At 54.2% G+C, this 16,143-nt stretch overlaps 1 protein-coding gene and 1 long non-coding RNA gene across 12 annotated transcripts in view; one reads left to right on the top strand and one right to left on the bottom strand.

The window, feature by feature from the left end:
- The window catches only part of CFAP46 (cilia and flagella associated protein 46), a 112,669-nt gene extending 106,595 nt beyond the window's left edge, over positions 1–6,074 (bottom strand). For 5 of the 11 annotated variants that reach the window (XM_058435866.1, XM_058435871.1, XM_058435869.1 and 2 more), the window contains exons 1-7: positions 5,781–6,072; positions 5,344–5,468; positions 4,957–5,088; positions 4,361–4,425; positions 2,005–2,169; positions 976–1,099; positions 394–488 (exon numbers count right to left, since the gene is read on the bottom strand). In XM_058435866.1, the coding sequence (XP_058291849.1) occupies positions 394–488; positions 976–1,099; positions 2,005–2,169; positions 4,361–4,425; positions 4,957–5,088; positions 5,344–5,468; positions 5,781–5,829 (755 nt within the window). In that variant the 5' untranslated portion in view covers positions 5,830–6,072. Of the gene's footprint in view, positions 1–393; positions 489–975; positions 1,100–2,004; positions 2,170–4,360; positions 4,426–4,956; positions 5,089–5,343; positions 5,469–5,780 lie in introns of all 11 variants that reach the window. The other 6 variants (XM_058435874.1, XM_058435875.1, XM_058435877.1 and 3 more) reach the window with 4 other exon arrangements.
- A 209-nt stretch (positions 6,075–6,283) lies between these two features.
- LOC116481787 (uncharacterized) lies at positions 6,284–15,679 on the top strand. Its single transcript, XR_004251632.2, has 5 exons — positions 6,284–6,661; positions 9,533–9,638; positions 11,358–11,576; positions 12,987–13,092; positions 14,685–15,679. It is a non-coding gene; the product is annotated as an uncharacterized LOC116481787 (long non-coding RNA).
- The last annotated feature ends 464 nt before the right edge of the window (positions 15,680–16,143 follow it).

Here is a 16,143-nt window from a genome sequence, read left to right as displayed (position 1 = left end):
GCTAATTTTTTGTATTTTTAGTAGAGACGGGGTTTCACCGTGGTCTCGATCTCCTGACCTTGTGATCCGCCCGCCTCGGCCTCCCAAAGTGCTGGGATTACAAGCGTGAGCCACCGCGCCCGGCCGTGCACTTGGCTTAAAGCCACCCTCTCCCTTCTGTGGCCTCACTGGCCTCTCCTCCGTGCTGGGAGGGAGGCAGGGCCAGGAGGTGGGGCTGGCCTTCAGATCCCCACACCCTGAGGCCTCCCAGGCTCCTACTGTCCAGCCCTACTCACTGCAACTCCACACTCACAGGCCCCTGGACACAGGACCTCCCCCCATGGAGGGGACAGAGCTCTCCCAAGCCCAGCACTTGTGAAGCTCAGTATTTGCTCTCCCTCCCAAACGACTTACGCCTTTAGCATATTAATACAGAAAGTGACTGACAGGCTAATGGAATTTTTCTTTTCTTCCTTTAACTGAAGTTCGTCCATTAGTTCATGACGAACCTGTCATAAAATGGAACAGATTATTAATCTGGATATAAACAATTAGGTAGAGGTTCAGATTTTGTGTCTAGATTTTATTTTCTCATTAATTTTGTATCTAGCTTTTCAGATACAACTTAAGCTGATTCCGCATATGTCAAAATGAATTGCTGATGAATGCTTTTGGTACATATTCTTGTAGTAATTACTTGTATCTTTGTGAATTTTCTATTAACTTTAAAAAAATTGAAAGCTATTACAAAGGAAATATTTAAAGAGTGACGATAAAGGCAAAAGACTCTTTTGTTTTCAAAATGTCACAGTTCTATACATCTTCACATTGGATGAACTATTTCTTTTTAATATGTTCATATATTTTTGTTCATGTACGTATGCATATAGATTTTTATATCTCTCAGCAAACTTATGTAATTTCTATGCAGTTTTCTCAACAATGACTTTTAAGAAAATTACTTCTTACGTCTCTATTTCTAATACGCTGATTTACCATAACGGAGAATATCTGCCGGTATTTCTGCGGTACGTGAGACTTAATGAACGGAGCTGCGGTGGAGCAGAACCCGGCAGCCTCCTCCTTTCTTCCGGCTTGCAGATAACACTCCAGAAGTTCCCTGGATAATAGAAACACACCACTGGTCAACCTGGTTTTCTCCTGTCTAATAACCAGGTTATTAAACCATTACATATTTTGTGTTTCACAAACTTTAAAAGCTACCCTGGGGTCAGCTTCTTCAGCCAGAACCAGGCCGTGTGGCTCACCAGGAAGGGCCAGCAGGCGCCGGACAGCTCGTTACCGCTAGCACGGGGCATTTTGAAATGAAAGATCTGTATTGATCTTCTTCAAAGGTTCCCCAAACGGCCATATAGCAGGTAACCAACACCTGCAGGCTGTGGGCTCGGTGCCGAGGGGAGCCGCTCAGGAGTTGGCACAGCTGGGATCCTCACCGGGGACATCCACCCGTCCCCAGACTGCACAGAGAGCTCCGCGGACACAGAGAGGCTCGGACCCGTTTCCTTTCCGCCGCCCGGCAGTGACCGAGGCACTGGTGACAGCCTGTGCAGTGACCCTCAGGGCTGAGACCCAGCAAGGCCGGCCTGCCCCGTGCCGCCCCATCTTCCTCGCAGGGCCGCCTGGGCTCCAGATGTGCTGACGCTGCTTAGTTTTATGCTGTTAAAACGTCTACTGCATTAACATTTTAAGAACGAAGATTGTAAAACCGTGAGCCAGGCTGGGTGGTGCAGGGTCACATCTGCTTTGCTGTGAGTCTAAACACAGTATCTTGTTCTGTTGTCATAACCTCATAACCAGGGCACGGCAAATGTCATCTATAGATTTTGGAAATGACCTTCGGACAAGACACACAGAAACGTGTGACTGTGGGAGAGAACGCACATGGAGTGTGCCCCAATGATGCGGAACTCCCGTCCCCCCCCCCCCCCGGAGAAGGGGTGGTGGCCTCAGAGCCGGAGGGTGGCCCACTGGGAGGCCACGGAGGGCACGGCGAGCTCAACTCACAGCATCAGCTCGGCACGCCACTCCTTGTCTTCCTCCTCAGTCTGACTCAGCACGTTTACGATTTGGGAAAGGCTGGGGATCAGATGGTGACGATATCCAGGCCTGAGGAATGGCCTCGCCATCTGCCAGTAGAGGACTGATGCATTGTACACCAAAAAGTAATACCTGCGGCACGGGCAGAGGAAGGGAGAGCGCGGTCAAAGCCCAGCCGGCCCAAGCTGCAGAACCAAGGGGCCGCCGTATCTCCGGAGACCCTCCCAGGAGGGGCCTCAGGTCCTCTCCAGCAGATGGCAGCAGCCCCATCTGAGAAGCTTTGGCCCAGCCTGCAGGAGCAACAGGATGCAGAGCCCTTCTCTGGGACAGCCTTCGGCGGCCCTGCGTCCAACGTGCCATGGTTCCAGCGCAGGCTCCCGAGTCCAGACCAGGGCCTTCTTCATCAATCATTCCACAGACTGATCGGCCCCTCCCATGGAAACACACCACTGAGCAAGGCCTCCTCTGGCTCTCAGGGGATAGACAAGAATGGGCAAGGACGGAGGGAATCAAGGAAGGCTTGCTGGAGGAGATTACATGCCTGCTGTGACCTGAAAGACGTCAGGAGGCAGCCAAGACAGTAGTAGAGGAAAAGAAGGTCAGGCAGATGGAGAAGGGAGGAACCTTCGGGAAACAAAGCTCCTATCTGCCAGCCTAGAGTGTGAGGTGGAGGAGAGTGGGCTGGAAGAGTGAGCAGAGACCCCCTTAAGGGTCTGAGCCTCTCCCTGGGCAGCAGGGAACCATTGCAGGGACTGAAGTCAGGGAATCGGGCCCATCTGCCCTTCTCACTCTAGGGCCACTCCACAGCGAGGCAGGCCAGCTCTGCCCTGTAGGGCCTGCGTGCCTGGTGGTCCTGGGCCGGCCACCAGGTGGACCAGCACTGTTCAATGCCCAGGTGGGAGGATACCAGGGTGGCTGTGGCAAGCTCACTCCTCTGAGTTTACTCACAGCCACCATGTGACCCTAGGACAGGACTCATCCTGTTTCCAGGTTTTCAGGAGGAGCGGAGGTGTGGGGTGTCCTGACCAGACAGTCACGCCTGCCTGAGTCGGAGGGGTCGTCATGGGACTCCAGCGGCCTGCTGCGTCTCCCTGAGTGCTGCATCTCGAAAGGAACCCAGCTCCTCCTTGTAAGTGGCTCTCCTCAAATTCCCACTGTGGCCTCCACATGCCCGTGGTCGGGCTCAGTCTCCTGTCCCACTGCCACTGCCCTGGACGAGCCAGCGCTGCTCTCTCCCCACACAAGCTGACCCCTTCCCAAAGATGGTCCTGACCTCTGGCAAGGCTCTGTCACCCCCTGGCCCGTCCACGGTGCCCCTGAGGGCCCCGGAGTGGAACAGCCTCCTTCCCATGGTATCCACCACTCCCACGTCACAGCTCCCTCAGAAACACCCCTTGTCTTTAGAACCTGTGGCTTGAGGTGGGGCCTCCCCATCCCCGTCCCCATGCAGGGAGGATCTGTGGGGCTGGAACCTACATCCCCAGCACTTGCAACAGGGTGTGACCAGAGAGGGCAACCAGCAGACAAGCAGGCCGATGTGGGTAGAACGGACCAGGGAACCCACAGCTTCTATTTAAATATCCTCCAAACATTGTATCCTATTTGAATATGTGATATATATTCAAACAAATATGCCTGAAACTGTCAGGCTTGCACAAAACTGATTTGAATAGGATATGAATCAGTTTTGTGCAAGCTTAACAGTTTCAAGCGTATTTGTTTTTGTGCAGAAAGCACTGATTTTGTAGAAAGTTGCTGGAGTCGCCTCCGCGGGGACAGTTGCCTTGGCCAAGTTGTCCGCTAGGGGGCAGCAAAGGCACGCTGGGCCGAAGAAGGAACCGCGGGGAAGGAGCAGGGCGCCCTGGGGGTGACCCGGGGAGGCCCTGGAGAAAACAGACTCTTTTTTTTTTTTTTCTTTTTTCTTGAGATGGAGTCTCGCTGTCATCCAGGCTGGAGTTCAGTGGCGTGATCTGGAATCACTGCAACCTCTGCCTCCTGAGTTCAAGTGATTCTCCTGCCTCAGCCTCCCCAGTAGTTGGGATTATAGGCGTGTGCCACCACGCCCGGCAGAAAACAGACTCTTCACAGCCGTCTAAAATCACGAAAACCGCCGAGTGCGGAAGAGGCTGTGAATCGGAATTCTGCATGAATGTGGACTAGGCCACACGGTAACGAGACGAGGGAGTGATCACACGTGCATGAAAATCACAAACCACAGACGAGGGGAAAACCCACAGTTCAAATAAATACACCCACTTGGTAAGTTCTGGCTCTGAAGTCTTTCACCCGGTCCATGAGAAAAGGCCACTTCAATTTCACCTACCTCGGTTCTCCTTTGGCAAAGTTGATGGCCTTCATGTACTGAGTCACACAATTTTCAAATTCCTCCTAAGGCAACGTAAAGAAGCACAGTTAGACCGAAACACTGACCCCTGCTCATTGCCCCCATCTGCGGATGCTACGGCTCCCTCATGGTTGGCCTGGTACCCCGCGTGTGTCACCTGTGTATCCACAGGTGACGGTGTGGCAGACACAGCCTGAGTGTCGTGGCAAGGTCCTGGACCTGCACCCGGGTTCCCGTCCCGCAGACGCAGTGAGGCATCACAAACCGCAGTGCCTGTGCCCCAGCACGCCCGCCCCACCCCAGCTCCCCTCTGCCCACTCGGGGCAGCTGCAGGCGCAGATGCCACAGAGACCACGCTGCTATGAGGCAAAGGTCCAGGGGTCCTGCGTGTCAGACACCACTACTTGAGCAAAAAGCATGAACAGGAAATGGTGCAAGTTTCGTGTCACTCTGGAAAGGAATTCCTTCACTCTACTACCCTAAGAACGATTTTAAGCCTAGTCTAGCCTGGCATTGCTCTAGAGGTGGGGTGAAAATTGAACTGTTGGGGAGAAGGGGCACAGGACACCTCTCACCAGGTTTTCTGCCGACTTCGGGGCACACATCTGGGCCCTGCACAGGTGCGCTCGGCCCAGAAACTGGGTGATGGGCGCCTTCACCTTGAAGTACATTTGGATGCAGTCCTCGCTCATCTCTGGCTGCTGCATCTGCAGAACACCACCACGGAAGATCACAGACCCGGAGGGGTGGCCTCCCTGCCCAGAAGCACCACGGGGCCGCTTTCAGAACAGGCCCCGAGCACAGGTGGAGCCCGTTTCCAGCCCCCATCCTCCATCCTGGCCCCCTGACTGCCTGGCCAGGAGCTGCCTCTCCCCAGCCCCACTCCGAATCCACAACACACCCAGAGGCCCTCCCTCTCCCTGTCAAGGCTGCCCTGACCGAGGATCCCGGGAACTAGTTACCTTAAGGGCCTGCTCTGCACACAGAACAAACAGGTCTGGGCTGAAGCTCTCTGAAGGGTCCAACTCCGATTTCCCTAGGTTGGCCGATTTGATCAACTCGTAGGCCTTCTTCAAGGACGCAGCATCTGTCCCATACGGGTGGTTGAGGAAGGTTTGGTCACCGGGCTGGGAAAAGTGAGGCCGGCAACGCAATCCCGAAGGCCCCAGGCAGCCGCCTCAGGCCCCCGGGCCACAGCCACCGTCAAAACCAGCCGCAGCCAGGGAGCAGCGGTGTGGGCGCCTTCCTAGAAGGGTGCCTTCCTGTACGTTTGCTCTGGTCAGACGATCGGGAGGTGGGGGCTCCGGCTGTGGCCCTCAAGGGGTCACCCACTGGGCAGGCTGGGATGAGAGGGTCCGGGGCCTCCCCGGGGCGGGGGTCGTGGCGGGCCTGGGGTCACCTTGCTGGCTCTCGGCGCGGGCCAGCTCCTGCGTGATGACCAGGTCCATGGCGCCGGCGCCCGGCTCGTCCGCCCTCTCCGGGGTCCGCGGTGCGTCCCGCCGCCCACGGTCGGTTGGGTTCTCCAGCCTAGAGGACCCGGCCACGGTTGCCTGGAGACCGAAAGGGACGCGGACGCGCGGGCTACGGATCGGCGGCGGGACCACACTTCGGGGAAGGCGAACAACGCCGCGCTCCCCCCGCCCACCCCCCGCCAGCTCCGCGGGAACGAGGACACCAGGGCAGCGACCCCCGGCGAGGGGCGGGAAGAAGAAAGGGGAGGGAAGGCGGCAGGGGAGGGCGGCGTGGGGGGGCGCCGGGGGGTCCGCGCGGGCCTCCTCTCCGCCCTCAGGGCCCCTGTGTGCCCGGGTTCTCGTCCTGGCCCCGGGCTCACCCTCCACCTTCCCCGGGAACTTCTGAACTGCATCCTTCGCGCCTGCGCTCGTCCGCTCATTCATTCAACCATTCACCCAGTCAGTCAGTCAGTCGTTCCTTCATTCTTTCGTTCTTTCATTCATTCCGTCATTACTTTAACAGGCGGTGATTTGCCCCTGCCACGGTCCTGGAAGTGCAGCGGGCACAGAAAGTCGCGCAGAGGAAATGCGGGCTGCGGGCCTGGAGGCGAGCTGAGACCTGGCAGGGGGGAGTGGCCGAAGTGAGAGGAGCAGACGCAGAGCCCCGGACCCCATGGAGCGGGGAGCAGCGCAGCCACCTGCCCCGCGGGGCTCCCCACCTCCCAGCTGGGGCTGCTCTCTGGGCGGGGTCCGGACGGCACCTACTGTGTCCGGAATTGGTGGGTTCTTGGTCTCACTGACTTCGAGAATGAAGCCGTGGACCCTCACAGTGAGTGTCACAGCTCTTAAGGTGGCGCATCTGGAGTTGTTCGCTCCTCCTGGTGGGCTCGTGGTCTCCCTGGTTTCAGGAGTGAAGCTGCAGACCTTCGCGGTGAGTGTTACAGCTCATAAAAGCAGTGTGGACCCAAAGAGTGAGCAGTAGCAAGATTTATTGCAAAGAGCGAAAGAACAAAGCTCCCAGGGCATGGAAGGGGACCCGAGCAGATTACCACTACTGGCTCGGGCAGCCTGCTTTTATTCTCTTATCTGGCCTCACCCACGTCCTGCTGATTGGTAGAGCCAGTGGTCTGTTTTGACAGGGCCCTGATTGGTGCATTTACAATCCCTGAGCTAGACATAAAGGTTCTCCACGTCCCCATCAGATCAGTTAGATACAGAGTATCGACCCAAAGGTTCTCCAAGGCCCCACCAGGGCAGCTAGATACAGAGTGTCGATTGGTGCATTCACAGACCCTGAGCTAGACACAGAGTGCTGATTGGTGTGTTTACAAACCTTGAGCTAGATACAGAGTGCCGATTGGTGTATTTACAATCCCTGAGCTAGACATAAAGGTTCTCCACGTCTCCACCAGACTCAGGAGCCCAGCTGGCTTCACCCAGTGGATCCTGCACCGGGGCTGCAGATGGAGCTGCCTGCCAGTCCCGCTCCCTGTGCCCGCACTCCTCAGCCCTTGGGGGGTTGATGGGACTGGGCGCTGTGGAGCAGGGGGTGGCGCTCCTCCGGGAGGCTCGGGCCGCACAGGAGCCCATGGAGGGGGTGGGAGGCTCAGGCATGGCGGGCTGCAGGTCCCGAGCCCTGCCTGGCGGGAAGGCAGCGAAGGTTGGGTGAGAAATCGAGTGCAGTGCCAGTGGGCTGGCACTGCTGGGGGACCCAGTACACCCTCTGCAGCTGCTGGCCCGGGTGCTAAGTCCCTCATTGCCCGGGGCCGGCAGGGCCGGTCGGCTGCTCCGAGTGCGGGGCCCGCCAAGCCCACGCCCACCCGGAACTCCAGCTGGCCCGCAAGCGCCGCGTGCAGCCCGGGTTCCCGCTCGCGCCTCTCCCTCCACACCTCCCTGCAAGCTGAGGGAGCCGGCTCCCGCCTTGGCCAGCCCAGAAAGGGGGTCCCACAGTGCAGCGGTGGGCTGAAGGGGTCCTCAAGTGCCGCCAAAGTGGGAGCCCAGGCAGAGGAGGCGCCGAGAGCGAGTGAGGGCTGTGAGGACTGCCAGCATGCTGCCACCTCTCACTACGACCGACCCGAATTGGAGGCTTGGCGGGGCACGCAGCCCCAGCGCCGGGAAGCTGGATCCACTGAAGGACTTGGGTCGGCCTGGGGCGGGGAGGGTCCAGGACTCACCCCAGGGGTGGGCACGCTCAGGGAGCTCTAGGGGAGGCCCACCTGGGAGAGGACCCCCTGGGAGAGTGGAATTCCACCCGGGAGAGGCCCACCTGGGAGAGTGGAATTCCACCCGGCAGAGGCCCACCTGGGAGAGTGGAATTCCACCCGGCAGAGGCCCACCTGGGAGCGGCCCACCCGGGAGAGGCCCACCTGGGAAAGGACCCCCCAGAGAGTGGAATTCCACCCGGGAGGGGCCCACCGGGGAGAGGCCCACCTGGGAGAGTGGAATTCCACCTGGGAGAGGCCCACCCGGGAGAGGGCCACCATACCTACATGGGATCAAATAAGCTGCCTTGACATAGTTTTGAAACCTGAACGTCGTATGTTTCTCAGGCTCCTAGAGCCCCACCCCGTCTTAAGTTGGCAGCCTCAGATCCCTGCTAAATGACCATATTCCTTCCCAAAGACAGTTCTCAGATGGGCCTTTGTTGGTAAAGACACTCCACACATGGGTACAGCCTCATAAAATATTTATCCCCGCAGAGAAAGTATATCCAAACATAATGTAGTAAGAGATTTCCCAAATCCAAGGGCATTAAATATTAAAACTCAGTTTTCTAGTTACACAGCCTTAAATACCAAGAGTGCAACACAAAATTATCACAGAACGCAGGAAAAGGAGACGAGAAAGGCTGCAGATGGGCAGCCAGGTGGGCCGGGGCACAGGGCAGGGTCCGAAAGGGTCCCCAGCACAGGAGTTTCTGTCCCCGTGGAGTGGGGGGCACCACCCTCCCGGCACCCGGAACTGCTCTGGACCCGTAGTCCAGGCCTTCTTATGGAGGCTCCATCACAGACGTGAAGGATGATGGTGGATGATCCCTGGAGGAGTGTGGGTGCAGGGTTGAAGCTGCAGGTGCTAATCCTGGCTGGTCTCTCTGGTGACCGGCCCCCCTCCAGGAGCCACCAAGCCTCATCTCATTTGAACGAAAGAATCTGCTGCCATCACACAGGAAATTTGAGGGCTTTTGGAGCCCTCTGCTGGGTCTCGGGAGCAGAGACCAGATCTATTCATTTCTCATTTCATCACCCCATCTTGCCAGGTAGAGACGGTGTCTGTGTCTGGGCTCCCAGGCTGGACCCCAGAGGCCTGCTGTATATGCGCCCGCTGGCGTTGCCATCACGGGGCACTCTCACGGGCGGCTTAAACAGCGGGAAAGGAGGCGGGAAGGCCGAGATCAAGGTGCAGCCGGAGCTGGTTCCTCGGAGGGCACCCCGTGTGGCCGTATGTGGTCATCTTCTTGTCTGTGTCTCGGTGTCTAAATGTGCCCATCTTATATGGACACCAGCCATGGGGTTTAGAGCCCACCCTGGGACCTCCTGTTAAACAGATCACCTCTGCGAAGATCTTGTCTCCAAATAAGGTCACATCCTGAGGCTGTGGGACTAGGACTCCAGCATAAGAGTTTCAGGGGGACACAGTTCAATCCATGACACTTGCTTAACCAGAAGGTGGTGAGAATTCTGAACATTTGTAATTTCACCAGGTGAAAGCCAGGAAGATGGTTGAATTGTTGTTTAAAACATCTCGGAATATACACATGAGCAGAATGAGCAGAACAGAATTTAAAGATAGAGCTTCTTCCAGCGCAGGTGAGGCCAGTAATCAAATCCCACTGGTGTGTTATGTACTTAAAAGAGAACTTAGTTGAAATCGACTTGGAATCCCAGCTCCTGGGGACGGGCAAGCAGAAGCCGGGGCAGGAGGGACGTGGTGATGTGCGGGGTCCTGGCTCTCCCCGGCTCCGCTCAGAAGAGCAAGATGCCGCCCTCCCCTAGGGGAGCTGGAGAAGGGGTTGGGTGGAGTTGGGGAGGCACGGAGGGTCCCTGGTAGCGGGGTGCTGGCAAGCAGGCTCTCCAGGGAAAAGCGAAAATGAAGCCCCTGGTTGGAAGCATTTGCACATCCTCCCACTGCCGCTGTTTAAACTGCCCCAGGGGCAGCACCAGCTCCCAAAGCTGCACATCTCACAAATGGCCAGGTGGAGCCCAGCCCTGGCTTGGTGACCCCTCCAGAAAGGCAGGGTCCTGGGGACCCCAAAGTCGGCTGGAAGCCGACCCACACTGCTGTCCCAGGGGCCTGTGCTGTCCTCACTCTGCCTGGCTGGTGTCTGGCCCAGCAGTGCTTTGTGGCATCGGCTCCACTTTGGGGCCAGTCGGTGCCGGCACGGCTACTTTACCTATGGCTTGAGAATCCAAGTGTGGAGTCTGGGAAAGGGGGCTGGGCTGGAATCCCCACGTGTCAGGGCCGACTGAGACTGGGCCCGCAGGGGAATGTTGGCCCAGGGAACCAGGAAGAGCTGATCCTAGAGTTGGGAGAGGCACCAGGCCACCTTTGTGTATTGGGACACACAGGGGTGAAGGCCACGGGGTGGCCACCCAGCTACGGTTGGTGGAACCCCAGAGCCCACTAGGGGAAGGCGTGGTGAGTGCGTGTGTGTGACTGTGAGAGTGTCAGCAGGAGGGGGTTGGTGGGTGTGAACTGTGTGGCTGCGCTAGGGTGTGTGCCACGTGTACACAAGAGTGCGTGTGTAGTGTGTGACATGTAAGCATGATCATGTGTGTGAGTGTGCATGTGTGTGCACGTGTGGCCCTCCCCTGCGGAGGCACAGGGGAACAGATCTCTAATCCACAGATATCACCGACGACCTGTGCAGGGCCAGGCTCTGGGGATCAGCAGAGAACAACAGATGCAGAAAGCATTGCCCCTAGGGGACAAAGACCACACTGTGGGGTCCGGCAGCTGGGAGGGGGGCCTGATGTTTTCAGAGAAAGCAGCTTGACCCCCCAGGAAAGCAGGAGGATCAGAAGAGGGGCTCCTCACCCCCACAGGCACCTTTCCCGACGGGACACCCCCTGAACGTGGAGAATATCAGCAACCTGGCAGCCGAGTTCCCGCAGTTTCCAGGATGACGCCCAAGGGTGGTGTGCACATGCCCTGAAAAGACAGGGAAGACAACATCCACTGTCATCCCCAACAGCCCAGCACTCAGCACCCAGCACCCCAGCACTCAGACCCCAGGCTGTCATCCCCAACAGCCCTGCACCCCGCACTCAGGATCCCAGGATCCCAGAATCCCAGCACCCCAGCATCCCAGCATCTCAGCACCCCAGCATCCCACTACCCCCAGTACCTCTGGCATCCCAGGATCCCAGGACCCCAGCATTGCTGCATCCCAGCACCTAACTTGGGGTCACACATTTTTATTTGATGAACTGCAGCTCTTAATTAATGCTTCTACCTGCCTTCCCTCTGCCTTCTGCAGACACTGTGCACAGGTGATGTGTACGTGTATATTCTTTTTTGGTTCACAGAAATGGCAGTTGCATCATACCCTGTTTAGCATCATGGCTTCCAGCTAACTACCCATCCATTCACTGGAAGGTATTTTTGAAGCCTTGCTGTGTCATTAGAGCAGAGCCTCGTTCTGAACTCTTGGTCCAGCGGGTCCCGCTGCTGAGGCTGCTGCAGCTCACGGTGCACTTGGACAGCAGCAGCATTCTCTCCTCTGAGGCCTCTCTCTTCAACGTTTTGTAAGACTGTATTTGCATGTTTATTTTTATGTAAATGCTGAAACATCTGGTCTAGTTTAAAAAATAAACACAAAACACAGCCAAAAGCACACTGTTGGCATTTTCCTCGGTACAGGTTGATTTAAAGAGAACTGGCATAAGACCGTGTGTCTTCTGATCCAGCCGCAGTGGGCTTTCTCACTCGCTTGCCTTCAGTGTGCCTCTGCTTGCTAATACTAAGAATGTGTGCCTCGATATTGATAAGGAAGGTGATTCTGTGATATTTTCAAACAAAGAATGTGGAAGCTTGATCTTTCCTTCTGTGCTCCTGAACTGGTTCATAGCTTTGTCCTTACATGTTCCTTTGCGAGAACTTGTAAGGTGGACTTTTCTTTCTCATTTGGAGCAAGTGTGTACATGTATGTGTGTGTATGTTTGTGTATGCACATGCTGCATGCATGTGTATAGCATGTGTGTATATGAATGTGTGAGCATGTATATGTGTGTGCATATGTGTGTTGTCTTCATGTGAATGTTTGTGTGTGCATGTGTAAATGTGTGTGAATACATGTATGCATGTGTGTTGTGTGGTCATGTGTGTACATGTGTATGTGTGTGCATGTGTGTACATGTGTGTGCGCATGTATGTGTGTAAGCATGTGTATGCATGAGTGTTCATGTGGATGTGGATGTGGATGTGTAGATGGAGATATGTGTATATGTGTGAGCATGTGTACCCACATGGAAGCACATTCATGTGTGCACTTGTGTGGATATGGATGTATATGTGTATACGTGCACTGTGTGTATATCTATGTGCATGTGTGTATGTGCATGTGTATGTGTATATGTATACAAGTGTGTGTGCATGTAACCACACATATGTATGTGTGTTTATTTGGGTGTGCATGTGTACATATGTGTAAGCACATGCGTGTGTGTATATGTGCAGGCGTGTGAAGGGATCCAGATCACACTTTGTGGTGTAAGGATCATTTTGAGCTGATGGCGTTTGGGAATCCACAGTGCAGGAGGAGACTCTCCACAGCGGCCTTATCTGCCTAAAAGCAGAGCCTTCCAGGACTCACTCGGCCATCACCGCCCAAGGACTCGGCCATCACGGCCCCTTGAAAGGAGGCTTCTGGTACCAAGAGGCGGAGCAACTCCAGTTGCTAGAGATGAGAAGTCAGCACTGGGATGAGGAATGGCACACACAGACCTTTCCCAAGCGGACCTTGCCCTCCGTTAGCTTCCTGTGTCTCTCTCGCTTGTTTCCCACCACGTGCTGGCCCTCAGGGTCCTACCTCCTTCCCCTTGATAAGATGGTTTCTCAGCCCCAAATTCTAGCTGCTTCTTTGAGTCACTTTCTTCCTGAGTATGCATGTGAATCAAGTTTAACCTTTGCTAATCCATCTTTTGGTTTATTTGCAGGCCCCCAATAGAGAACCTGAGAAGACAGAGGACAAGTTTTCCTCTGACATGAGGATGTGTGGGTGACTGTCGTAGCTCTTTAACAGCAGCGTCTACTTCTCCTGTGGTAATTGGCTCCTCCAAAATCAGTTTGATAATATTTTCCTTAAAAAGCATTCATTTCATCCAGATTTCAATATGCATAGTGTTGAACAAAGTATTGTTCAAAACAACTTGTCATAGTTGTTTTTCATTTACTGTGCATCTGGGCTATTTTCTGATGCTTATTTCTGATTTTATGTATTTCTTTTTGGTTAGGTTTGTTGATGGTTTCTGTATTTTATTGTTTTCCTTTTTTTAAAAGAACCAGCTTTGGTGCCGATTAATTGATCCTATCATTTCCTGCTTTTCAAATCATTAATTTCTTCTTTATTCCTTAGTAAGTTGTTGATGAAAATAATCAAACTCTGTAAAACATTTAAAGAGATTTATTCTGAACCAAATATGAGTGGCCAATGGCCCCGTGACACAGGCTTCAGGAGTTCCTGAGAACATGTGTCTGTGGTGGTCGGGCCACACTTGGAGAGAACTTGATTTTCTTTTGGCTTAATAGTTATGTTAGCGAGTTAAAAACCGTTCAGATGGTGAGGTTTTCCATTTCACGGTATTGACTTCAACCGGCAGTGGCACTGCGCTGCGACTGGTGAACGTCGCCTGGCTGCGTGTATGCTTTGGAATTTGTGGTTTGCTCTGGGCCTAGATACGCCATCCATTTTTGTGATTGTTCCATGGACACTTGAAAGGCGTTCGATGCATATTGGTTAGAACTGTATTACTGACGACACTCTTCAGGCCTGTGAAGTGTCTGTCTGGCTCTCCCCACACACTCTCTGGCTCTGTCGCTCTCAGCGGAAGCCAATTCCACGTCATTCGGAGCACAGGGGTTTGCTGGGGCTTCTCTGTGGCTCATAACCTTTGCTACCACCAAGTGCCCATCTGTCTCGGTCAGCGCTTGCTTCCTTGAAGCCAGCCTTGGCGATGAAGATCACAAACCCGCCTTTTCCCTGCTCCTTCACTGCTTCCTTTATTTTGGTATAATTTACATGCAGCGAAACGAACAAGTGGTAAGCGCTGCGTGTCCGTGAGTTTTGGAAGTGTGTGCACGTGGTCACCCACAACCCTCAGGATGGAAACCACCCTGTCACCCCACAGAGGCCCCTGTGCCCCTCCCAGTCGGCCCCACCCTGCCCTGGGGCACCTCTGCTCTGACCTCAGCCACCACAGACCAGAGTTGCCTGTTGTAGAACCTCCTATAACGCAGAGCACAGGGGTTTGCTGGAGCGCGTGCTCAACATGGCAAGTGCAATTCTGCCCAAATCATGGAATTCAGACGGCACTAACGCAGCTCCTCCAGTCTCAGCAGCCATGACCCTGGAGCATGAGGACCCCAAACCGCACTCTTCTCCACTCTTGGAGGGAAATACCTTGTGCAGTCCAGTGTGCAGACCTTTCCAGGAACACCCCTTCCCAGGGCTGGCACCCCCTGAGAAGGGAGTGGCAGCATGGTTTTTCTTCAGTCAAAGGAAAAAGTCTCTAAGTGTGGATGTTAGACACCACTCAGAGGGGGCTGGATATTTTATTTGGAATGGAAGCTTTTGCCAATGTCCTGAAATCCCACAAATAGGGATCACTCACTCTGTTCTTTCTCCTCCCTCCCAGCTGAGGTGTGCAGAGAGAGAGGGCGGCCTGCAGGAAGGGGTGCAGGTGCAGGTACTGCAGGGTGCGGCAGGGCAGAAGAAGCCTGCCCTCTGAAATGCAGGCCCTGGAGAGCCAGAACATCCCGGAGTCCCATGGAGGAAGGATGCATCCTCTTGAGATGGTTGCAGACCCCCTGCTGAGGAAGTGAGACCCACGGACCTCTCTTTAGCCCTGGTCTCACCCGGAGCCCTCCCAGTTTATCCACAGTCACTGGGCCATCCGCAAATCCATCCTGCCCATCTTAATTTTCCTTAAAAGCTGCATTGCCTTCTAACTTCAAATCATTAGCAAAGAGTTGTGCAAAACATTATCCGAGGATCTGAGGATCAGGCACTTTAATTCTCTCTGTCTGTGGTCAGTCTCACATTCCCAGTCCTAATTTTGTGCATTGACATTTTCTTTGATTTGTTTTTCTTGCTTTAATTATCAGGTGGTTTAGCAGTTTCGTTGTGGTCATTTTTTTCTTTTTAAACAGCTCTGAGAAAATAGTGAACCAGCAGGCATGGTAGGTTCCACCCCAAACCCCAGACTCCTGGGGACACTGGTCAGAGCAGGGGCTGGCCGTGCAGGCAGTGGAGGAGGTGGGCTGTATACGAGAACTCATTTCTTCTTCCCTCCCCTTGTCTCTCTGGCTGGTCACTGCTAACACTGTTGACAAAAAGAGTCAAACTCTGTAAAATATTGAAGAGATTTATTCTGAGCCAAATACGAATGACCATGGCCTGTGACACAGCCCCAGGAGACCCCGAGAGCGTGTGCCCAGGGTGGCCGGGGCACAGCCCGGTTTTATGCACTCAAGGGAGACGCATCAGTCAGTACATGTAAGATGTGCTGGTTCAGTCTGGAAAGGTGGGTCAATGAGAAGGGGGAGGGGGCTTCCAGGTCATAGGCAGATTCAAAGATTCTCTGATTGGCAATTGGTTGAAACAGTTACTATCAATAGAAAGGAATGTCTGGGTTAAGATAAGGGTTGTGGAGACTAAGGTTTTATCATGCAGATGAGGACTTCAGGTTGCAGGCTTCAGAGAAAATAGACTGTAAATGTTTCTTATCAGAGTTAAAGAGTCTGTTCCATCAGTAGTTCCAAAACGGAGGAGGGATAACGAAGCACATCCAGCTCCCTGCTCCCATCACATCCTGAACTAAGTTTTCAAGTTAACTTTGGCCCCTGGCTAAAAGGAGGGGTCTGTTCAGATGGTCAAGGGGCTTAGAATTTTATTTTTGATTTACAATAAGACAACAAAAGTAGACATTTAAAACACAACTGGAAACGAACAGCCCTACTCACTGAATAAAAGGCCTGTGTCTTAAATTTTAGGTTCAAGAACAAACCAAAACTTAAATAAATTAAATAGAATATCTCAAAAATAGCAAGAAGGAAAGCTGTTACATATCACTGCCAAAGGCAGTGCTCAGAGAA

This window comes from Hylobates moloch, unplaced genomic scaffold (genome assembly GCF_009828535.3).
Source record: "Hylobates moloch isolate HMO894 unplaced genomic scaffold, HMol_V3 SCAFFOLD_3, whole genome shotgun sequence".
In the NCBI taxonomy this organism is placed as follows: Eukaryota; Metazoa; Chordata; class Mammalia; order Primates; family Hylobatidae; genus Hylobates; species Hylobates moloch.
The sequence above is the reverse complement of the archived record's forward strand: the minus strand, read 5'-3'. Positions and strand labels throughout refer to the sequence as shown.